Source organism: Silurus aristotelis (genome assembly GCF_946808225.1).
Source record: "Silurus aristotelis genome assembly, chromosome: 18".
NCBI lineage: Eukaryota > Metazoa > Chordata > Actinopteri > Siluriformes > Siluridae > Silurus > Silurus aristotelis.
In genome coordinates this window covers 16,157,923-16,182,301 of record NC_139591.1, presented here as the reverse complement: position 1 = coordinate 16,182,301, position 24,379 = coordinate 16,157,923, and the positions used below count along the sequence as shown (strand labels likewise).

The 24,379-nt window shown below is 39.0% G+C and overlaps 1 protein-coding gene across 2 annotated transcripts; it reads right to left on the bottom strand.

Annotated features, from left to right (window-relative positions):
• On the bottom strand, positions 1 to 24,379 carry vezf1a (vascular endothelial zinc finger 1a). Of its 2 annotated transcripts, XM_083568545.1 has the most exons (6): positions 24,232 to 24,379; positions 11,592 to 12,346; positions 8,655 to 8,724; positions 7,779 to 7,944; positions 5,096 to 5,131; positions 1 to 3,723 (listed from the first exon to the last, which is right to left on the bottom strand). In XM_083568545.1, exons 1-6 carry the CDS (start codon positions 24,262 to 24,264, stop codon positions 3,350 to 3,352), a joined length of 1,434 nt encoding a protein of 477 aa, XP_083424671.1. In that variant the 5' UTR covers positions 24,265 to 24,379; the 3' UTR covers positions 1 to 3,349. The 2 variants fall into 2 exon arrangements, with proteins under 2 accessions (XP_083424671.1, XP_083424672.1); XM_083568546.1 differs by lacking the exon at positions 5,096 to 5,131.

Here is a 24,379-nt window from a genome sequence, read left to right as displayed (position 1 = left end):
CACGTTTTATTGTTTTCTTTTATTTAGACAACCCAAATAAAAGGCACATAAAACATTGCGCATGTTTACATAACTCATTCTGACATTTAAAAAAATGTAGGAATGTTTTCCCTTTCTGCTAATCAGAAAGCCTAGTGTTCATATATATATATACAAAAAATTACTTTTGTTAATGTTCTAATAAAAAGGTTCTTTTAAAAAGGTTATCTCGCGTCTCCGTCACGTGCGTGTCTATTCGTACGATACCTACCACCTCCTCAGAACTAAACCGTGTTTTGTACAAAGATATACATTCAACTGCCTTCACAGGGGTTGCAAATCATATGACTGAAATCATACAGAGCAGTTCAGTTAAAGAATTTGGAAAATGAGCCAAAATTTTAATCTATCCATTAAAAAACAAAACAAAAAAATAAATAAAATCAAACACCAGCAGTTTCTTTGAAACCAAACCTGGGAACCAAAAAACCCTCACATGCTTGAGTTTAATAAGTATATTTTTTTTGTTGTGATTGCAGAATGCAATTCCTCACAGAAGTCAAACACTGAACACTTGATATCAGTGTCACCTTCAGGACAACTCAGGCACATGCCAATATTAAATGTGTCTAAACCTTTTATTAAAAGTTTACAGCATTTGCATTTCATTAAGGCAGAGAAAATATTTTGTAAACCTGACACACAAGATGCTGCCTTTGTATATCTATCTATACTATATATAGATAGATAGATATAGATATATACACACACACACACAACTTTTTTGTGACTCGTCCACAATAAGAATACTGTGCATGTGATTATTGCAGTTTATCGGAAAACCGAATATCGGCACATGACTGGAACTACTGACCTAAAAACAAAATGCAAAAAGAAAACCCCTAAATTAGTGTTGTCTCTGTGCTGCCCACTCGCTCGCTCACTTCTTCGCTTGAAGTTTGCACTGTAGTGACATGGAGCGTGTTACAGAATCATTCATATCAAAACATTTCCAAAAAATACTAATCAGAACGCTGTGTGCCGACAGTGCTTCACACAGTGTACCTAAACTCACATTGGCAGGGCTCCGAACCCTCGTAGTGACCCAAGAGCAGACACGTCCTCCTGGACATTTTTTTTCTGTTTGAGTAGTGGCAATAGAGGTGACAATATGTTTGAGTAAAATCATTTGAGTTTTTTTTGCCCGAGCCTACATCCAGTTTGTAAACACGCCCTCGTTGACTTCACTTTACTCATCCCCCTTAAAACTCCATAGCCTTTAAGATCCAAGCGATCTGGTCACCGTAAAGGCCTCAGTGTACTTATTATGGAGATGAAACCACCACTGTGTGGGATCTGACTGTTTAGCCATCGAGTACAAGTGCTCCAGTGCTGCAGGTGGCGCTGTGACATGTAATGGCTACATGAACAAGCCTTGCCGTGAAGTCATTATCTTGGAACAAATATTTTGCTAGTTACAAATAATCGCCGACTCGATCGAGTTTGGCCAAGCTACCGTTTTCACAAAAAGCACCACATGACATTATGCTCTGCAAGTTCTATATTGTTAGTGGAAGCTAGCAAAATGTTATATACGCATGAGATATTCAGACTCCTCGTACATTTCAGAAGTATTTCTTAAATTCTCAAATTTTAAAGATGCCGCTGTTTCGGCAATGCCGACATGACCAACCAAATATTGAATAACTAAAAAAAAAAAGATAATTTACCAGTCAGGTAGTAAAATAGCCAATCTCTTCACCAGCACATACAAGATGATAAAATTCATTACTGTCACTCTGCTATAAGTAAGTGTTTATGTTTAAAAGCTGTGGGCGAAGCATTTAAGCGTGCAATCTGACTGACTTCATATGCGAGGATGTACTCCGGATAACCAGAACACTGATCTTCAGAGCAAGATACAGTCAATCGTCTCAGAACCTCAGCGGCTGTTGGCCATGTTAAAAGACAACACGAAAGTACCTGGGCTTGTTCGAGAATAATGAAAGTTAATTAGGAATTCAGCATAACCTTGCACACAGGGTAAAGGAAATTGCTTTAATAGCTGCTTTCGCTGCAGGTGGCCCCCTCCAGGGATGTCTGAATCCTGATGGAAAGTCGATGAGTGCGTGCTTAAAAACTGCACGTGTGCACAAGGCAAAGTGAAAGAGTCGGATTTCTCATTAAAACACCAAGACGGAATCGTTCCATTAAAAATGGCCGGTAATATCAGTTGTTCATTTTGTTACCCCCCTAAACCATGATGGGGGGGGGGGGGGGGTAACAAAAATAGATATTTAAATAGGGAAATAGATATTTACAAAAAAAATTATTCCAGGATGCTGGACATTATTATCAAGGAAAAAAAAATATATAAAAAGTTGTTTACTGGGTTTTCCTGAGCAGAACATTCCTCTTAACAGGGCCCTTGCTAAAAAAAAAAAAAGAGAAGGAAAAATAATTATTCATTGTATGTTTAAAAACAAGGGTATAAAAACACTACCTACTAGTCTTACGACATGAATCCAGTCCAAATCTAATTGAACTTTTGAGTGGCAGCTTTTCACCAGTCACTAATGGCCAAGTGCTGTCCAGGCTGGTTGCCCGAAACAGGTTTGATCTTTGATAATACTGTTGCTGTACACAAGGGATACGCTTTCAGTGCAGGAATCATTCCTTTATCTGTTCCTGATTTAAATAAAAATAATAATACAAAAAAAAATTTGAGTAAACAAATCATACCCCAACTGTCCTAAAAAGAGCAAGAAGAAACTAACAGTCATGAGTCAGTGATGGAGCACTGCAACTGAGGAAAAAAAAAGTTCACAATTGTAGTCAGTTAAAATGCAAACACCAGCATAAGCAACTGTACAATAAAATACAGTTACTTGTACCTCGAATCATTAATTAGCCACCCTTTTCTGTAAAACATTTCAAAACCTCCCTCTCAGTAAAAGCTTTCATCCCTTTGAAAGTTACTTCCTTTAAAAAAAATAATAATTAAAGCAGGCTACAGCTAAACAACATAAAAAGAAATCCCAATGTTCTGAGATAGAAAATTAATATTTATATATAGAAAAAAATATAAATCAGCACTTTATTGCATTTGTCTTTAAAAAACCTCGGTGAGGTCTGCGTGCTCAGTGTCACTAAATATTCGTCCCATCGGTCATCAAACCGCGAACGAAATCAAATCGAAGTAAGAAATCCTTCACAAAACGTCGGCAGGGAACTCCGTCGCCGCTGCAGCGTTGCCTGTGATGTGGCTGCAGGACCGTGCCACAAGAGTAAACACTTACTGGCTGGGGAAAGGGGAGGGGGCGGAGTCAGCTGGTTAGGAGAATCAGGTTTGGATGAGCTCAGGTGCAGATCACCATGGAGGTGAGGAGGGCAGGACCTGTGATAGAAAGGACATGCTATCCATGGGCCGCATGGCGATGTTGAGCGGCCCGCCGATGTTCATGGGCATGGGTGTGGTGATGGCGACCGGGTGTGCGATGTTCATTGCCGACGCCGTGGCCGGGATGTTCACCGAGGCAATGTTAACTGGGCCTGTGATGGTCACCGGGTGCTGCAGGCTCACCGGCGCTGACGTAATGTTCACAGTGTTTACCGTTGTGCTGAGGTTCACCTGAGCGCCGATGGTCACGGCCGTGCCGGCGTTGCCGCGGCTCATCTGCGTCGTGACGGGCGCAGACATGGAGACGGACGTGACCGTGCCAGAGTGGCACACGTCGGTGTTATCTGGAATGAGAAAATGAGAAAAATGAGAGGATTGGTTAATCAGATCACTCGCTCACTCACTTTCCATAGCCTATAACTCCAATCCACTTGTCCTAACAACTTTTAAATATAATTTTACTTAAAAATAAACACCACACTGTATTGCATAGACTGAGGTGTATGAATAAATGTGTACTTTTTTTTTTTTTTTAAATAAATATAAATACTAGACACACACCTTTGGCCTACATTCAGAGAAACGCTACAGTCTGGTTTTGGAATTAGATTTCTTTAACATAATTATTTTATTTCATTTAAAAAATAAAGAAATAAAAGATAATAAAAGTGTGTGGAAAAGATTCTTCATGTTTCTTCCCCTGAACTGTTTTTCTATGCTTTTTTATATATATATATATATATATATATATATATATATATATATATATATATATATATATATATATATATAAAATAAAAAAGGTACACAAAATTAACGGTACACAATTCTTTAATTGACGTACTTTATTATTATTGATATTTGTGATCAAAGTTTTAACAGTTTACATTTTCTACCAATTTTAAATTAAATGTCTGCTTTGTTAAATAATAAAAGACTAATATATAAAAAAAAATTATAAATCTAATTAATGCAATACACATTACATTGAGGTGTGTAATCAATTTAATTGTCATTTAAATAAACTAAAATAAATTAGTTTACATTTGTTAGACCCTATTTGGGTAATACAGATGTGTATGTAAGTGTGTGGGTGTGTTTTACATTTAATATAAACTTTTCTAAAGATATGATCTATTCAACTGTTCTACTTATTTCAACATAATTAACAAATGTCTTCATTCCTTCCATCCTTTATTCATTCACTCCCTCGATATGCAGAATTGTCAGGATTTCCTCCTTTTAAGAGAAATTCTTGAAGCTGGACACAAAATGCTAAAGAATCCGTAGCACAAGCGTTAGCCGCTAACCAGGAAATGGATTCAAGATTCTTTTCTTTTTTTACCTTTTCATTTCACAGCAAATCGTATCCTGCATATAACATGCATGTTTGTGACGAATAAAAAAATCTTGAATCCATAGCGCTAACGTTAGCAGCTAGCCGCTCCCTGGTTAGCAGCTAATGTTAACGGTATTGATTCTTTAGCGTTTTCATGCACGCGCAAAAAACAAATCTTATTTCCGGTACGCAGTGAGTAGCCACAGTGGCACTGCGCTAACTCTAGTTTCTTTTCGAAACCACTGGCATTGTTGTGTATGTTTCCAAATGTAAAAATAATAAAACACGTGCTCAAACACCAGATTTTTGACCTGGAATTGAGAAATATCTCAAACAAAATGAAAAATCTGCATCATCACATAAATCTCCATGTTTACCTCTTAGCAGCCCTGATGTGTTCCACTGCCAGTCCCCTATTCAGAAATACAGACACAGAGTGTTACGATAACCAGGTGGCCATAGCCGTGGGTGCGAGTTGCGGTGATGTCAACCTCCACGACATCACTTCACGCACTCAGCCTCGGGCCCGAGGTGATGGACGGCATTGATATTAAATATAAATTGGCTTCTTGTGCATTTGTCAGCGCAGTCGGTTAGCGGCGAGACGATATACATGTGTGGGATGAGATGGATCTTTCTAAAAGGGAGTACCACTAATGGTTGATTCATTTTGTGTTTAATTTAGAATAGGAAGGTGTTATATTGTGTGGTCGATGAACTATGGTAATGTCACACTCAGGCAATGAAAGCAAAGCAGACTGCAGAGTGCAGTGGGGTACGAAGTACACAAACAATGTACTTGAGTTAAGGTAGAGATACAGTAGGTAAAATATTACTCTAGTAAAAGTGCTCCCTTTATACTTTTACTTGAGTAAAAGAACAAAAGTATTTGCCTTTAAATAGACTTAAGCATCCAAACTACTATGATTTATTATGGCTATAATGTTCCCATTATTATTTGGGTCACAAAACTCTTGTTTATTCAGATCAGCTTATGTGAAATGACTAATGTTATTCTTAGCACAACAATCTATTAATAAAATGATCTTAATGAGTCAAATACTGACTGATCTCTAATTAAATTATCACGAGCCAAAAACCTTCTTCGTACAAATAAAGCTATGGGTGGCATGGCGAGTTTTCTCCATTATTTATTCCTGATGCTGAACTGTACATTGGTGCGAAGTAGAAACCACCAAGCGGCAATCAAAACAAGTTAAAAACAGAGCGCGCGCTAGACCCTGGTTTGTGGCTTTGTGTGCTTCAACAGTTTAAATTTTATCCACTCATGAATTAAAAAAAGAACGACTGATTTCACAAAATGTAGTTGATTAAAAGTAAGATATTTGACTTTGAAATGTAGAAGTTGAGGTAAAATTGTCCCCCCCATAAATAAATATACTTCAGTAAAGTACAGATACGTGAAAAAAGCTACTTAGGTACATTAACGTATTACATTTACTTCATTACTACCCAACACTGACTGAGTGTATAGTCCAGTAGGACGGTTTTGTAAATGGGGATTAGGGCATTTATAGCCGAGCAGGTCCTGTTTAATCTGGCAATCAATCAATCTAAATCACCGCGATAAATCAGTACGGACATGGATTACATCATTTCTGTTATACATTTCAATACACAGAATTTAAAAAGCAACAAAGGTCAGTAAAAAAAAAAAAAAAAAAAAAAAGAAAGTACAGTTTGAAAAAACTAACAAACAGCTACATGTGATGAAAAAGAGGACTAATCTACATGTACTGGTTTATAGCATTGCAAAGACGTGCAACTATAAAATCTCCGAACTACAAATCTAAACAGAATTTAAATGGAGGCAGTTCATCCAGTCAAGCATGAGACAAAGACCCACGTCTATATAATAGTTTCATGCGTGTTTAAGGAAGTTAGTCATCACATGTATAATCTCTTTTGGTTAATAAGATCAGGGGAAAAAACAGCTAGTCATGCCATTAAGAAACAACCAAATCACAATTTCTTTGATCCTGAAGAGTAACACTGGAGACTTCCTCTTGTAGTAAATTGAATCAACACATTCTGACCAATCAGAAGGAAAAGAGAGAATGTGCTATAAATGATCACTGATTTATTATTTTTTCCTCACAGCTTCATTACCTTTTCAGTAAGCGACCACCTCTTGGCTACTTTAAGGTGCATTGGCATTTAACAGCGATGGGGGTTACAGTGATTTCTAAAACTGCAGCTCTATGCACAGATGATAATTACTAGCTAATTAAATATGGATGTTGCTTAACTGTTCAAACCAAGAGTTATATTTGTCCTTGGAGAACGCGAATGCCACGGAACAGACAAAACCTGACCTGAATAATGTTTCTAAATGAATGCTACATTTGACTGATTTCACCACATGACAGTGTGTGGAAAAAAACAGTAGCTCAGGCAAAATATCAGATTTCCAATGTTTTCCAACAAGAAAGAAAGCATGAAGATCTGCATTCCTGCAGCTGGAACATAATCTATCCCATAAAGGTCAACACAGAACAGCATCTGCATAAGTATTGTCCTCAAATACAGCCAGCCCTGAGGTCAGCTTGGGTCCTGTGCATTCGACTGGCTCTGGGCTGTAAAACTCATGCAAATAATCAAGACACCAGAAATGACTGAACCACAATGGCCATTCTCAGGCCAAGAGATAAAAGTTTAAGAGGATCTCGAGATCACACCGAGCTCTAAAGGACTTTCTAGAGACACACAAGTAAAGGAACATAAAAACTAAGCTATTTAAGGATGAGGTGAATATTAGTAGTAGCATAAATAAACTACCTCAGATTAGGACGGCTGATCAGCAGATTTGATTTTAGGGTGGGCAAAATGACTACTAAACTTAAAATCAGAAGGATCAAACATGAATACATTAAGGACAAGATGACTGGGTGTGCCATTATGAAAAAGAATCAATAAGGGAGTTGTGTGTCTAGTGATAGTCTAATAAAAATGCATCGTATGGTCACATAGCCCAGGCCTACTCGAGTCACAGTGATCAGCCGTCCTTGAGCGCTTACACTTCCAGTGGAAAATACGCACCTTTGTTGCAGGAGTTGTTAAAGTTGGTCTGGCCGTGTGTCTTTAAGTGGCTGGTGATATAGGCGGCGCTAAGCATCTTGCCGCAGATGTTACACGTTACCTTGCCCTCGTGTCGGATCATGTGAGAGCGCAGTCTGTCTTTGGTGGCGAAGGCTGACGTGCAGGCCTGCCGAGGTGAAAGAGTGTATTCAGATAACTTTAAAATGTACTACTGCAATCAATAAAAATGGCAACCAAGCTTTTATCCATCTTCAAATTAAGTAGGGTGCACTATCCATCTATCTGGATTTCATGGGCATTGCTGGAGTCTATCCCAGGGATCTCAGTTCACCACATCAGGGACAGTAGTGCATACACACACAAACACTCTCGCACACGCACGCACATGAAAATTTGGAAATCAGACTACATGTCTTTAGACTGAAAAAACAAAACAGGAATATCTGAAAAAACCTTCCAAAGCATTTTCAGAGCCCTAAATATATTAAAATGTGAAGGCTACAGAGTATGATGTACATTAGTTTTATTCTCATTAAATTATTTGAGCAGAACTCATTCCCTGTAGATGTCCGTGGGGTAATCCTGAAAGAGACCACACCCATCAGGATAAAAATCTTCTCACTATGAAGACATGTTCATGAATTTGCTTGGACACTTGTCTCTAATGGGATCATCTACTGCAATCATTGTGATGTCCTTGTCTTCTAGAGGTTACAAATGTGCAAGTGTACTTAACCTTTTCTGCTTGTGATTGGTGAAAAATGGTATAAGTGTAAAGCCTACTAAAATTGAATATTTTTCAGTAGCCCCAAAGCATCAAAGAATTGCAAACAAAAGAGGCCAGTGTGTACAGTGATGAGGATGCTGAGGTCATACCGTAACTTGGCATTTAAAAGGTCTCTCTGAGGAATGCACATGTTTTACATGGCAGCTGAGATGATCAGGCCTGAGAAAGGAAAGAAAAAAGAAAAAATGAAAAGGAATAAAGCAGAAAGGAGGTCAATGAGATCATTATATACAAAGGTCTATTACAGTAAGTATTCAAAGAATAATGTTACAGCTTAGTGTTTAGAGACTCTCTTGGATATTTAATGTCCTATTTGACGGTGTAGAACATTCCGTACAGCAAAAGCAAATCTGAAAGTCAGTGTATTTGGGGATAAAAAAAAAAAAAAAAAAAGAGTGAGTATCACACAAAAGTGAGTACACCCCAGGGTAGTTAATGTGCAGCCTGTATAGCAGTACATATTTACTATCCTCTAAAACATTATTGTCAAAATAACTGGCAACAACAGTGAGAGAAAAGCTGTATGTTTAACCATGCAAAGCCACATGTCCTATTCTTCATGTTCTTGTCTGCTTGACAGGACCATATACATTTGTATATCTTGTATTAGAGCAGTTAAATTTGGTGCTTTGAGAAAAATTATTTCATACTGAACACTGGATGTTCAACATGACACCTTGTGGCAAAGAACTTCCTGAGGATTTGAGAATTGGAATTGTTGCTCTCCACAAGGGTGTTTGAGGCTATAAGATTAGTAACACCCTGAAACTGAATTACAGTACAGTGGCCAAGGTCATACAGAGGTTTTTCAAGATGGGTTCCACTCAGAACAGGCCTCCCAAGGGTCCATCAAAAAAAGTTGATTCCTCATGTCCTGTGGTCTGAGAAGACTTAAATAAACTTGTTTGGCTCAGATGGCGTCCAGCATGTGTGGTGATACCCTGGTTAGAAGTACTTAGAAAAATGTGTTTTGCCTACAGTCTAGCATGGTGGTGGTAGCTTCATGGTCTTGGGCTGCATGAGTGCTGCTGGTATTGGGGAGCTGTGGTACATTGAGGGAAACATGTATTCAAACATGTAGTGTGACCTTCTAAAGCAAAACTTCATCACTTCAGAAGCTGGGCCGACTAGCAGTTTTCCTACATAATAACAACCCCAAACACACCGCCAAGACAACAACTGCCTTGCTGAGCAAGATGAAGGTGATGGAGTGGCCAAGTATGTATTAATGCAGTGCTAGATAACAATGGTGCTTACAAGATATTGACACTCTGGACACAGTTTTCACATCTTCACTACTATGCTGTTATTCATCTTGAAACATTCTGAGCAAGCAAGCTCCATGTTCTGGCCCAAAACCTCCGACAAGGAGCGTTCAAATGCTTCTGAACAGTTGCCGGCTAAAAATGGCTTCCTTTCTTCTCGACTCGCATTGCTCACCCTGAAATTAATCCTTAGATTATTACTCACGCAGTGCCGTTAGGTGGAACGGGATGAGTAGGGAGCCGTTCTGACGCACGCTGCCTGGAAATAGAGGAGTGATGCAGTGCGCTCTTAAAGCAGCCACAATCACAGATCTACAGGGACTGTAGCAGTGAGCAAGAGAAAATCCCAGACTCATGTGTCACCAGAGTTTTTTATTACACCCCCCTTCTTTTTCATCCGAATCTCTTGGGACAGCATAGGCAGGCTGAATGAATCTACTGGAATCAAAGCAGCCAGTCTCTGCCCCCTCCCCCTGCGGGCCGCGATGGTAGGGCCCGCCGCGTGCTGTGGTGCACAAAAGCAGCCAGTCACAACTATTCACTGTGGTTATAAATCAGCCGGCTGCAGAGATAAATCAGCGGGAGCCAGACAATGTTAACGTCATATGGAGGAGCAGATGGTGAAGCCTGCTACGTCTTTGTACACGTATTTCACAACTGAGTATTAAAAACCACTGACATCATGCCACTCTGGCAGATTAGGCCACTAAACATAAAAAAAACCCAACAAAAAATAAAAATAAAACACACACACACTGGAAGGAGCCTGTCAGAGTGCTACCTTAAACCATTAAGAGGTTTTCCTTCAGCTAGGAGCTCTTACTTACTTAACACTTAATACATTACCTAATTAGCCTCCATTAGTTAAAGCAATGATAAATCAGGGTATTCCTCAGCATTGACTCTACAATCTGAGAGAAAATGCAGTGCATCTTGCTTCAGAGTGGTTCATTATTATTTCTGAAGTAAGATAGCATTAACCAGCATTAACCTTTTACCTCAGAGACAGCATGCACTTTCAGAATCCCATTCATGTTGCCTAGCAGTAACATTACGTCCAAAGCAAAAACAAAAATGAATTAAACTCGAATAAATAAATACCAACAACTTTAAATATTTAGGGGTTAGTAGCTCGTTCGATAACACAAGCGAGAAAGTAAATATAGCAGTTTATATTGTAAACAATCTAGTAACACAAACATTATACAGATTTTCTCTGAAGCATGAACAGGACAGCAACAGTTTGTATTAAACTGTTGACATTATTTTACTGAACTTCCATGTAAAACTATAAGAATATGCGCCATGCTACCTTTTAATTACTGCCTAATCAAACAGCTATGAAACAACAAATTTGAAATAGAATGGATTAAGAAACGTTCTTTCAATTTTGTAGATCAGCACATGTGACTAAGCAATTAATCTCAGATAATTGGATAACAGAAATAAAATCCTGACAGCTAGCTAGCTGATAAGATTTCCTAAGCTAGCCAATAGCTGATAATAGCCTGATAGTGATGTAGTTAATTGCAAAGAAACATTTTAATGCACGCTAGTTAAAAAAATTAATATCTTGAACTGTAGAAAGCTAAACAGAAAGAATATGCTGGTAGCTAATAGCAGAGAACATTCTGGAAGAAAATGAATATGAGCATATATGACCATTACTTTGTGTGTTGCAACACACTAATTAATATACTGAAAGCTGTCTATCAGGGAAGTATTCATTGATGATATTTGATGATACTTTAAGTGGCATACCTGGAGAATCCCTTCCCACAGACAGAGCAGACGTAGGGCTTGTGCACACCGCCGTCGTGCGAACGTACATGATACGTCATGCGGTCTTTCCTCTTGAATCGCTGTTGACAGATTGGGCACTCGAACGGCTTTTCGTCCGAATGAGACAACTTATGCCTGTTTAGGTGGTAGACATCACGAAAGGCCTTGCCGCACATCTCGCACCCATGGTTCTTCTTCACAGGCTTGGCCGGCTTCTTGGGCGCACTCGGCTGGCATGCAGCAATCGTGGAGGTCGGCACCATGGCACCTGAGGCCGATGTCGCAGCCGTAGTTAGGATGTACGAGGGGTTAGCGTTGTTTTCTCTCGTCATGCTCGAGAGCAGTGGCACCATGGTGGGCGCCGTGGTCTGCGCAGTCTTTTTAGGCCGTGATACCATCTTGACCCCGGTGTGACACGACTCATGCCGTCGCAGGTGATAGCTATCTCGGAAGGCCTTGTTGCAGTAACCGCAGATAAACGGTGTTTTGCTTTTGGGTTCTTTCTTCACTATGGCCATTGGTGCTCCGATTCCACCTCCTCCGCCACCATGGCCCCCTCCACCTCCTGTCCCACCACCCATGCTGTCCTTTAGGTGGTCGGCGGAGCTCACTGGTGGCTTCTGATCAAGCTGGATAGGCATGATGGGCTTATGGTCATGCGGCTCAGCATTCAGCAGTGGCAGCAGGCTGTTCGGGCCCAACTGGTGCTGGTGATGCAGGGTGTCATTCGCCTGCTGCAGGTAGAAGAAGAAAAAAAAAAAAAAAAAAAAAACAGCATGTCATCTATATAAGTTATAATTAATAAATCCTAATAAAAAAAAAGATTTTACCCCAAAACATTAAACAAGCTAAAATACAACAATAGTATCGTTCGTAACAGTTTGAATGAGCCAATTGAATCACAATTTACCCATTTGTCTGATTGACAGGTCAATAAAATACACTATAAAGCTATAATATCCAAACAAATGAAAACATTTTAAACAATGATTCAGTGAATACTGCACAACATGCTCCGGATTATGAAAGTTGTCTGACCCCAAAGATTCAATGGATAACACAGTGTCTCATTAAATGTCATCAGCCATTATTTAGATGTAGAACAAAGGAAACGATCAAAGGACTACATTGAATGTAAGTAAGCTTTAATCAAAAGGTGCCAGGGTGCCACTGCATTTATTCCCATAGAATAAATGACGCAAATTAGTTTTAAATATATCAGCCATCTTTATTTGGCCCATTCCTAATAAACGATATGAGCCATGTTTTGGACATCTCCGACTGGAAATAAGTCGTCGCTGTAGTCAGAAAGAGCAAAGCAGCATAACCTACTGACAAAAGAGCAACAAGGAAAGTGCGAGACGAATTGCCCGGGTTTCCCCTCATGCCACAAAACTTTATTTAAAGCAGAATCAGCTGCATAGTCCTCAGGTCTTGCTGATGCTGACTTCCTCCTACAAAAGCCTTATTCTGTTTGGTAATGCACACACTGAAGATGATGGAGACCAAGTAGCCAGACAGGAAATGAATCACGCACGGTTTATGTTTCAGAATTGCCTCGGCTAATGAGTGCAGACTAAACACGGCCTCCTGCAGGTGACAAACTTTAAACGCCGCTGGCGCCGTAAATCCAGGAAACGGTGGGTTCTGTTTTTTAGTGAAGCTATATCAATAGAAGTTGATCTTTTCAGTGATCACCTTTAACCTATGAGGAAAAACTTCTACCCTAGTAGGCATGGTTCCTCACAGGTTGGCCCCACCTACATTTTCAGGGGAATGGGCACCTAATGAATGGTTTGATGTAAACTATATTAAGCTCTTGATCTGAGGATTTTGGAGCGACATGTTCTCCACAACCACCATCAAAACACCAACTGAAAGAAATATTTTTTGCAAGAACGGTGTGTATCGCACAGTATAATACAAGGGATCTATGCAATGAGAGTTTTTTTCTGACCCATTGTTTGAAGGCACTACAAAAATAATTGTTTAACCAAAAATGTGAAATTTTTTTTATTTTATTTTAATCAAAGCATTATAAATGCAGTCCCTCAGTGTGATGAAAGTAATGCAAGCAAGGTGCAAGCAATTTGTGTGTTGTGTGAATCTTACCTTTATGACCCCCCATATTAGGCTTTACCAAATGTACAAAGCAGACTAATTAAAAAAACGTGTGCATTTCTTTTCTTTTCTTTTTTTTTTTTAGTGCACAGAGCCTTTAAATAAAATACGTTGTAGAATGGCATGATGTGGTCTATTGTGCTCGAAAAGCCACTGGAGATTAAACGCACGCAGCTCTGGGCATTGATTCTCAAAGGTAGGAAACGTACAGAGCGGAGCAGCCGGAGGGAAAGTGTGTGAATGAGCGAGCGAGTAAGAAAATGAATGAGCCAGGGAAAGAAAGAGAGAGAGAGAGAGAGAGAGAGAGAGAGAGAGAGAGAGAGAGAAAGCATTTAGAGATTAAATACAAGCCGCTCTGTCTGCTTCCCACCTGCTGGACCATGGCTCGATGTGAGGGAGAGAGTGTGAATGGGCAAGACTGAGTAAGGGAGAAAGTGAGTAAAAGAGTGAATGAGCAAATGAGAGAACTGCAGTTCTCAAAGAATGCTCAGAGAAAATGGGGAATCACAGAAATGGTAAACGGAAAACCCAACAATTGAAACGCAAAAACACAACCCCCTAAATTCAGAGCGTCTCGAAAAACAACTTGGGGCTACTACAGATTCTAAATCCATCCAGCGTAAACAGATCCATCCTGCTATAATGGCATGATGGGTCATGTGACCTCAAAACTAGCCGACTCATGTGGAGCGAGGCTTTGAGCCAATGCAGCCTCGGGCGAGATCGAGTCCAGCACTAAACACCGAGACTGAGGTGAGCAGGCATAAGATAGAAGCTTTGGAACAAGTGATTTGCCCTCAGGCATTGGGGGAGGTGAAGAGCTGCGGCTGGAGGAAATTAAGGCCAAGGCCCTTTTGACCCAAAAGTGGAGAGGTTTGTTTATGGCAGCACTGAAAAAGATGGGGGAGGGAACGTCCATCACAGAACTGGCCGGTCACTGTGTGGCCTGCAGTGTGCTTTTGACTACACAGCCAAGGGGAAAACCTGTGTGAGGCCGAAATCGACGAACCACAAGCCACAACCACAATTGTGCAAATCTGCATTCCTTTTTTTTTTTTTTTTTTTTTAAATGCGGATTTCAGGAGAGAACATACAGTATCTCTTTTACATAAATACAGTGATTCATAAAATCAACCACACTCATTAAAGCGTCTGAGATCGGTCAGGACCCTCACAGGACACAAGAACACGTTTAGGATAGTTTTGAAGGTCCATTTCCGCAGTGTAGATCTTTTTTTGATCTACATAGTGTAAACAAGAAGTAAATCATCTGGAGATGTTATGTTACAGGAAAACAATCAACAGGGTGGAATAAGATGAGTCAGAATGTGTCCAGTATGAAACAGTTACTGCTACTGCCCCATATTAGCCTACTTTCCCAAGTCAACACATCCTGAAGTGATTTATTTTTCTTACACCACAACTATTTGCCAATGAGAGCAAATTTGATCTGTTTTTGCAAAGAACTTCAGCAAGGATGGTTGCTTCCAGTAGTTGTTTATGTCATTGTAGCTATAAACGATCATTTTCCAAACAAAAGCCTGTAAAAACTCACTGCTACAATATTATAGCTCTAAAACAAGAGGCTTCCTCCAACTTAGTGAAAACTATACCACATACAAACGAACATACGTTCATCTTCAAGTCTTTACAACCCCAACCATATTTTTTAATTAGGGTTGTACTATAAAAACAATTTGTTGTACTTTAATAGATTTATTGATAGCTTGCTACTTGTAACTACAACCATTTTGGGGGGAGGTGTCAAAAATGAGTTAGCTAGCCAATTAACGACAATCTTTTTTTTAGATGATAAAAATGATACTTAAATCTAACATTAATCACCCTTAATACAGCACCTTTAGACATTGCTCTGAACAAGGGAGTCTGCTAAATGCTATAAATGTTAATAAAATTTTTAACAGAAGTTTAAAGATTGATATAGAATATAACTTGTAATTTTCCACAATTTCTTTTCCAGGTCTGTTTGTGTCCAGGCTACGGGACCCGTTTCCCACCAGAGTTCATGTCTCTGGCACTAGTCAGCATCTTCTTTAAACACCTAACAGAGAACATGGAGTCTTGAAACCCTACATTGTCTCTTAAACCTACAATATATAGACAAACAATTTTGAACACCCGACCATAAGATTTGAATGTGCTTTTTAAACATCCCATTCCACATTTAGTCCCCCATTATAATAAACTCCACTCTTACGAAAATGTGTTCCAGTAGGTTTTGGAGTGAGATTGTGGAGGTTTTTGCTCATTCACCCACACGGTTATTAAAGTCATCTACATGTAGGGTGAGAAAGCCGTGGGTGCGGTCAGCGTTCCAATTTATTTGAAAGTTATTCAATTGGGCTGAGGTCACACCTCTATAGCAGACCACTCAAGATCTTCCAACCCATGTAAACCATGTCTTCTTGTGGTAACAGTTTGCTGAACAACCACGTATGGCTAGAAAAATCAGTTTCTCCAATTCTTATGTTCATATAGTAAAAAAAGATCTCCTATTAGCTTTCTTAACGATGTTCCTTGCGACTGTAACATAGCCGAGTGTGAGAAAGGCGCTATATAAATAATACAAATAATTATTATAATTATTATGACCGCAGACGACGCGTCAGTACAATAGCTGGGAGGGACGGCGCCGGAGGGAGCAAATGCTGTGCTCCTCTCACTATTGTTGTTCAATGGAGCATCCCAAATGAGTGAGGACCAGTGCACATCAGGGTCCAGGCACGGTAACAATCGTTTCTTAATCGGCATTATGGTTGCGGCCGCTGGATAACGGCCTTTCAGACGCAACGAACAATCTCCGCTGAAAGGTTTATTCATCCTCAAGATATGCGCAACTCTATATACTCTCATGACAGTTGCTGTGTTGTAGTGAAAGTGAATGAAGTTTGATCTGTACGCCATGTTTTTCCAAAACCGGATCAAAAAGAACTATGGGAGTGTTCTCTAATAAAAAAGGACATCTGTCATTTTCCTTATCCAACATAAACTGTCCAACATAAGGATTTTGGGTTGCTTTCAAAATCTAAGAAACACTAATGCTTCCCAGAAGTGATCCCTACATAGGGACCCCCGACAAGAACACTATTGTGGACTAAATATCATAATATTGCATTTTAAACAACTACAACAGGAAAAAAAAAATGCATATATATGGGTTACATCAGAGGACTCTGGGAACGCAGGGAGCTGCAATTAAGACGCACGTTCTCTTCCGCAAGCGCAAAAGCCCAGGGTTAAACACCTGACCCTTAGCATTCGGGTTCAGCCATCCATCCGACAGAGACAGAGACGGAGGGGGTGTGGGTGTGGGTGTGGGGGGAAGAAAAGACGACAGAAAGAGAAGAAAAATGAATTCCCCTTGCATTCTCCTCCTTATTTCATCTGCCCCATTGTTGCTTTCCCCCCTAAATCCGAGCAGTGATGCACTCAGGGCCCGGCGGGAGGTCTTTGTATGAGAGTCTCCGCTGACTGGGTTCCTCTATTCATGGTCAGAGGCGCTGCATTTCTCCATACACACCCCTCGGTGAGACGCCGAAGCCTGGCTCACAGATGCAGGGAAACCTGGGAACTTGTGTTTGGTGTGTCTATAGTGTGTATAGTGCGGTAAAGAGAGGGGGGTGGGGGTAAAAGGGGAATATTCACACCATACCACCCTACTGTCTGTACACCTGCTTGGGCAATATTGGGCCACTGGGCATAATCCAGTCTTCAGATATACAAAGGTTATAATTAGCACAAATAATATCTATAGCTTCTATAGAAACAAACCGAACAAGCGTGACAATCCCAAATGTGTCTTGAAGTCGACGTTGAACAAATTTCTTTTCTCAGTGGAAATGCCACTCGCTGAGCGCGCACACAGAAACCAATGTAGTGTTTAAACACAAACCAGTAAAGGGTAAAATATACTGATGCATACAGCTACATGAAATCAGCATCAGAGTGATGAAATCTTCAGTGATGTGGAATCACATTTGCTGCCCAAATCTGATTATTTATAACAGTCTGTCCCAATGGGTTTTTCACCCCTCAACCAGTTCGCTAATGATTACTGCTAATGATCTGATAAATTTTTTTTTATCCATTTCGAGCTACACAGATCAAGCCATTTCTTCAACATTCGTTCCTTCATTATCTTGAATCTAGTAAGACAAAATGTTACAGCTATATACATCATATCAGATATATGTTGGGGTGTGGGTGCGTGTGTGTGTACAGACAGAAGTGCAGTAACTGCAGCCAGCTTCGTCTTCACGCCACTCTTGACAGTTTTGATCCAAATCAGCTCTGAAGGCTGAGGTCACTCCAACGTAAATAACGTCCCGGACGAAGCAAAGCTCAAGAAGCAGCAGGATTTTTTTTTTTTTTTTTTTTTTTTGCTGTTCCTTGACAATAGAGGCTAGACCGAACGCAGCAGCTCATGCCAATTCATTTTTGAGCAAAACTTGTGTAAATTTGAATTTGAATGGATGGAATGGGTGTTTAACAGGGGAGGGGGAAAAAAAAAGAAGAAAAAAAACAACAAAAGAAGCCCTTTGGGGTGAAGGAGAGCAGACTGTACAATCTGCATATTAAGACCTGCAACTATGATTTGTAGTAACTTTCTCACAGTTTTACCCGCATGAGCTCATCTTGAACAAATGTTATTTTGTCGTCTGACTCATTAATCCCTCCTTCCTTTCAGTGACTAAAATTGGCCTGCTACCAACTGCTGTGTCATGCGTTTTATCAAAGGAAATATTTTACTTAGAAACAAGGTTGTGCATGTTCTTGCGTTATCGCACTGATGCCTGACTGACATCTGAGAGCGAACAGAAGCGGAGAAGGAAATGCAGGTGTGTTGAGACGGAGGCGTGATGGAAAACAACCAAAACCACAAGTACACAGGTGTTTTTTTTTTTCCCCAGGATAAGGGCAAAGGTGCTAACACTGCTAAAAAGAAAAGCATAGCGGGCAGAAGAAAAAAAAAAGGCAGAATTTTACTGGTTTGTAACAAATTACACACCTGCCTACCACCTACCTGCCCAAAATTGACATTAAGATATGTTGCATAGTTTATAACTACCAGATAAAAAACACATTTTAAAGTCCTGTGTCCGTTCCCTTTTATTGAAAGAGTTTATATAAAAAATAAGAAAAGCCTTTGAGGTCTCCTGGATCACCACAGCTGGAGGTAGCTATTATCCGGCTAACAGCATAGCTATCAAGTCAAATGCTGCATCGCCTCATGAGTTTTACCCTTAACGGTTACTTTCAAAACTGTGAAACATACATGGAACAACTTAGCTCCCCTCATCACTTACGCAATATATTACCTTACTTCTGAAATTACCTGAAATTTACAGTTACCGGTCTAATTTTCTAACTGGTACAAACTGCTAACACTGGAAACGCTTTCCAAAAAATGCATAATACCCTCACAGAAATCTTTACCACAACAATTATAGCCACTTTTATTACCATCTTTAGATGGAGCGTCAACCATACATACATACATCCCTGTATATGACTGACAGAGCGAAATTGCAATAGATAAAGAGAAAAGCTTGGGTCACACGAGTTTGGTAGTTTGGTGGGTTTGGGGGGCTCTCCCTCCTCGCTTCACTTCAGCTGAGTAATAAAGGGATTACATGTACTTCCACTCTCTCGGCACTCGCACAATGCCTGTCGCACACAACCCTTCACATGAAAGGGCTACCAAATGAAATCCTCCTGCTCTTTCGCATTCTCACTTACTCTTATTCTCCCCTCTCCTCCTGCCTTAAACAGAAGACTCCAGATGTGTGCCACTTGGCTAATCATCATCTACTGATCACAATTCAAGTAGTCAGAAATTCACAAACAAATTATACGATATTCCAAAAGCAAGAATCAAAGCATCACCAAAGGTACCTGGTTTTAAGTGAGAGCATGGTAATTACCATGTAGCAGTGCAACAAAAATAATATATAACTGATATAAAACCTGAACGGTATCACCGCATCTCCATTTGCAACCAAATTGTTCCAACTTGCGATGTCTTGTGACCTTGTTCGTAAGCTTTAAGCTGGAGGCTTTAAAACATATAAACTCTATCGTCTACAGAACTCAATAAATCATTGATCTAAGAGATAAGTAAAACTATAGCAGTTTCTGCTGAAGCCACTGTGAATAGCACTTTGAATACTTTCACTCCCACAGCATGATTCCAACTAAAACGACATTCTGTTGCCTCGTCTAGTTCTGGATTTTTGTTGAAGCACTTAGGCTAAAACCCGATTTTGCAACTAGCCAATAATTGCCTTGTGCCAATTAGCGGACCCAGCTGCACTCCCTCACCACGGTGGTGGATACAGTTGAGCTAACCTGCCACCATTACAGAGTCTACATCAAAGCCAAGAGAAGCTAAATAAGAAGCATAGCCTTAGGATATGCATTTGAACTTCAATAATCAGATTCACTGTTCAAAGTGTGCATGAGGGACAGCATGCATTAGAAAATATACAGATAAAGGCATGCGCACATGTTCAGGCATGTGCTACATAGCAGAGATTAAACCAGTTCAAGTTCATCTTATTGAATGTCCAAGAAGATCACAATCAAACAAAGAAATCATAATTCTGTAGAAAATGCTATACTCTATATCCCAGACAAATGGCAAGGGGCAATTATAGGTGTTCTGCATCACTAGTTTCACCACGAGATGAACAGGGGGCTGGTTTTTCTCCACTACAACTCCAAAAAACACATGCAAACAAGCTGAGTGTTTTCCTCACTTAACATTAAACTAAAATAAATTTGAGAAGCTCTACATGCAGTAATGGCCAAGACTTTCTTCTTTGTCTTAATGTCACAGCAAAAACATGGATCATCTTATATTATTTGTTATTGCATCAAAGACTGCAGAAAACATCTCAGTTTCGCCTGCAACTGGTTTTCCATTACAGGCTGCCGAAATTATCTCAGATTCGCCTGCTACTGATTCCAATGTCCAAAGTTAAAGTCATAAGTGGCATGACCCCAACTAGCAGCATTGCTTCCTGTACATATAACACCAGGCATGTATCATGGAGCTTGATTTCCTAATGTGCTTTCCTAAAGTAACTGGACTAAGGACAAGGACAGTGAGTATCCTATGAGTAAGGCTTGGCAGGGGACCCTTAAAGAATCTGTGGAAAATTCTATTCCTGTGTATCAACAACTCCAGACTCAAGACCAGATCATAGATTGTGATAAGGAAATCTGAAATCTTATTACATACTTTTAAAACAATTCCAAGGGGAAAATCAGAAAAAAAAATCAGTGTTTGAAGTTAATTTTACTACTCCAAAGATGGTAATTTTCCTTTAACAGCATGTCCTGGTATGTTTTATTCCTCTTATTCCTTATACCACAGAACATAAACAAAAAAATCTGCACAATTATTAGCTAACTCTAGGACTGTTGTATTTCTTGTGTTGTGCTTAAAATTTATTAATTCGATGTTGTTTCAAAAGCTAATCTTTAGTTTCTTTCCTAAAATGTGTACTGTAATAACTTTTTATTAGCAGTAATAACCTGATATGAACATATCTTAACCTATACTGGGCTGTACGCAGATGTTTAAGGTTTAAGGCAAGCGCAAATTAAAACAACTCTCGTGTGGTATTTATTCTTCCTTAAGTAATATTTTATTTTACAGCTTCTTTGTACAAGTATGAAGTGTCAAGGTGATTTAGTTTGTTTGATAAAATAGTCTGCAACAAACTAGCTATCATTGATGGAACCCTAACCCTAACCTTAGATGTGAATCCCAGTCAGCTAACTTGCCCACATTACATACAAATGACTTTAAAACAGGTATGTGAAAATCAGTTACATTAAAGATAAAATGTGTGTGAAAATTTTCTAGATATTTTACTGAATCTAGACATTGAGTATTAGGCACAAAAAAATAGATTAGCTAAAACCTTGTTAGTAAAATACACTGGTAACAAACGAGTTGTTTAACCGTGTAATAAATGTGGAATTTGGTATTTAGATGTAATAAAGATTATATTTACTATTTAATGTAGCTTATGTTACGAAAAAATACATAACAGTTTGTTGACATAACCTGCAACAAACTAGTCATCAGTGATAGAGTGAATCACAGTCACAGGTAGCTAGCTACATACAAATGAATACAAGACAGGCATGTAAAAAGATTAAAGATAAAATGTGTCAGAAAATGTTATAGATTTTTTACTGGGTCTACACAGTGAGTAAAAGGCACAAAAAGTGATTAGTATTGTTGGTAACACACATTTGTACAAACTATTTAGTTAACAGTGTAATAAATATAGCAACTGGGTAGCAGGTTAACATGATGTATGTGAAAAAAAGAATTATTATTAGGATAAACTTCGTTCTCTTTTGGCTAAATTAGTAACATAGCAAACATAGCATAGCAAATACTGTAATTTATTTCCTGTAGTTAATCCTTCATCTTTAGGATATTCATTAGCTAATAGTATAATAAAATATGGCAACTGGATTGCAGATCAATATATTATATATAAAATTTTAATCTGCAATCCAGTTGCATCTTTTATCATCAAATTTATTTCACTGTTAAAAAGATGGCAAATGGGTAGCCTGTTCAAATGATGTATATGAAATAAAAAAAAATAATGAAGATAAAACTAATATTGCTTTTGGGGGGAATTATTAACAAAGCAAACAGACGAGAGCAAATTCTGTAATTCAGTTTCTATAACAAATTCTTCCTAATCTTGCATATCTTAGACATTGCACTGAAGCTACAATTCATTTTTAGGACATTTTAAGTAAATACTATAATAATAGCTTATAATAATAATATTATTATTAATTATTATTATTATTATTATTATTAACAACATAGCCTTCAATAACCTAGCCACCAGTGACAAAGAAAATCACAGTCAAATGAATTTAAAGACAAAATGTCTGGGAAAACATGCTATAAATGTTTAACTGGGTCTACATACTGGGTATAAAGCACAAAAAAGCTCTTGTAACAAACAGTGTAATAAAGTTGGATAAAAGCAGGTTAAAATGTTGTACATGGGGGAGAATATATGCATTTTATTTGCTTTTTTGGTTCAATTATTGACATACAACATACAGTAATTCAGTTCCTGTGCTGAATTCTTACTAATATTTGAGATATTGCACTGAATGTTAAAAGATGACCCAAAACTATTATTTTATAAGCCATTTTAATAAATAAGACTTCGTCACTGTGGTGATATTTAGTATTTAATGTAGTTTGTGTTCTAGTTGCAGCCATATGAACCGCAACAGCAGAAAGCCGTTACATTGAGAGCTGCACGTGAACTGTTTGTCCAGGTTCAGCTCGTGAGCCCTTTTTAAATAATAACGGAAACACAGTTAAAGCCGATTAAACATGTAGCTGTTAGCACACGGTGAGGGGAAAATCGCAGCGAGAGCGGGTAAACGTGTTTTCCGGGTAAGAATAAGTCAATAAAAAGTGAGAAAGTTTGAAAAGAAAACGTATATTTGTAAATAATAATAATAATAATAATGAGCTAACTCAAATAAACTAGAGGCTAGCTTGGCGGACTTTTTTTTTTTTTAAACCCGGGGTTCACACGTGAACCCGACAAAGCCTGGACTTAAAGAAGGGCAAAAATTAATAAGGCATATTAAACAAGATGGATAAACATAAATGATGAATAAGGAGTATAGCGTTATATAAAGCAGCTTAAACAGTAAAAGTGCTCAGTCTCAGGTGAATCACATGCGTTCGCACACAATGAAACAGATGCGGGGGGGGGGGGGGGGGTACGTAAACGCTTTGTAAGAAGGTAAAAGGTTTGAGAAATACATCTGAAATATTAAAGGAAAAACGCGTGGAAAGTCGTAAAATCTGATTTTCATGTATCCGGGCTTGGAATTCTGGATCCCACATTAGAGAATAGAGGGAAAAGTTCCCAGCGCTCAACTTCATTCAGCAGCCTGCTCACCGACATCCCTCTGTATTTCTACACAGACCTACACAGATCCCGACCCATGCAACCTTTCTACAGTTAAATCCGTGAAAATCTGGAGATGTTTTTTGGACAAATCTGATCAAACACGGCAAACCGATCTCATCCGAGGAAACGATGTTTGAGACTGTCTCTGCTGTTTCCATGCTGCTGGGATGGGATCACAATCACAGAAATCGCATCTCGTTTCTCAACTATCCCATGATCAAAAAGTGCTAAACAGCACTGATGTCTTTAAAAGTAATAACACAATTACGCGATTTTCATTCGGAGGCATGCCCGAACTCACAACTGGAAGCCCGGGAATTGATGCACCATTGTTTTGGTGGAAATTGCTCATGCTTCCAATCTATCTATCTTTTCCTTTTTTTTTTTCTTTTTTTTTTTTTTTTTTATCAAACTTCCACTCTAAAAGCTGGCGTTTTGAAACCTCTGATTGATCATCTCTTTCGTTTCGTCTAAGCATCCTAGAGTCTCCTTACCTGAAACAAGAAGGTACTCCAGCTCGTCTCCATTGCCAGACTTAAAAAAAAAGCTGCTGGAAAACCTACAAGAAATCTACAACAAAGCAGCTCAACATGGCAGCTGCTACAACTTCCTGTAACCCCGGGGCTGAACCATTTTACAGAG

Bases quoted from the DNA above. Each gene is read 5' to 3' on its own strand.
- vezf1a (XM_083568545.1), bottom strand. From the start codon at position 24,264: ATGGAGACGAGCTGGAGTACCTTCTTGTTTCAG. The intron at 8,725-11,591 runs GTATGCCACTTA...TTCCTTTCTCAG, and splicing joins TGTGGGAAGGGATTCTCCAG to GCCTGATCATCTCAGCTGCC. The intron at 7,945-8,654 runs GTATGACCTCAG...TCACCTCGGCAG, and splicing joins CTTTTAAATGCCAAGTTACG to GCCTGCACGTCAGCCTTCGC.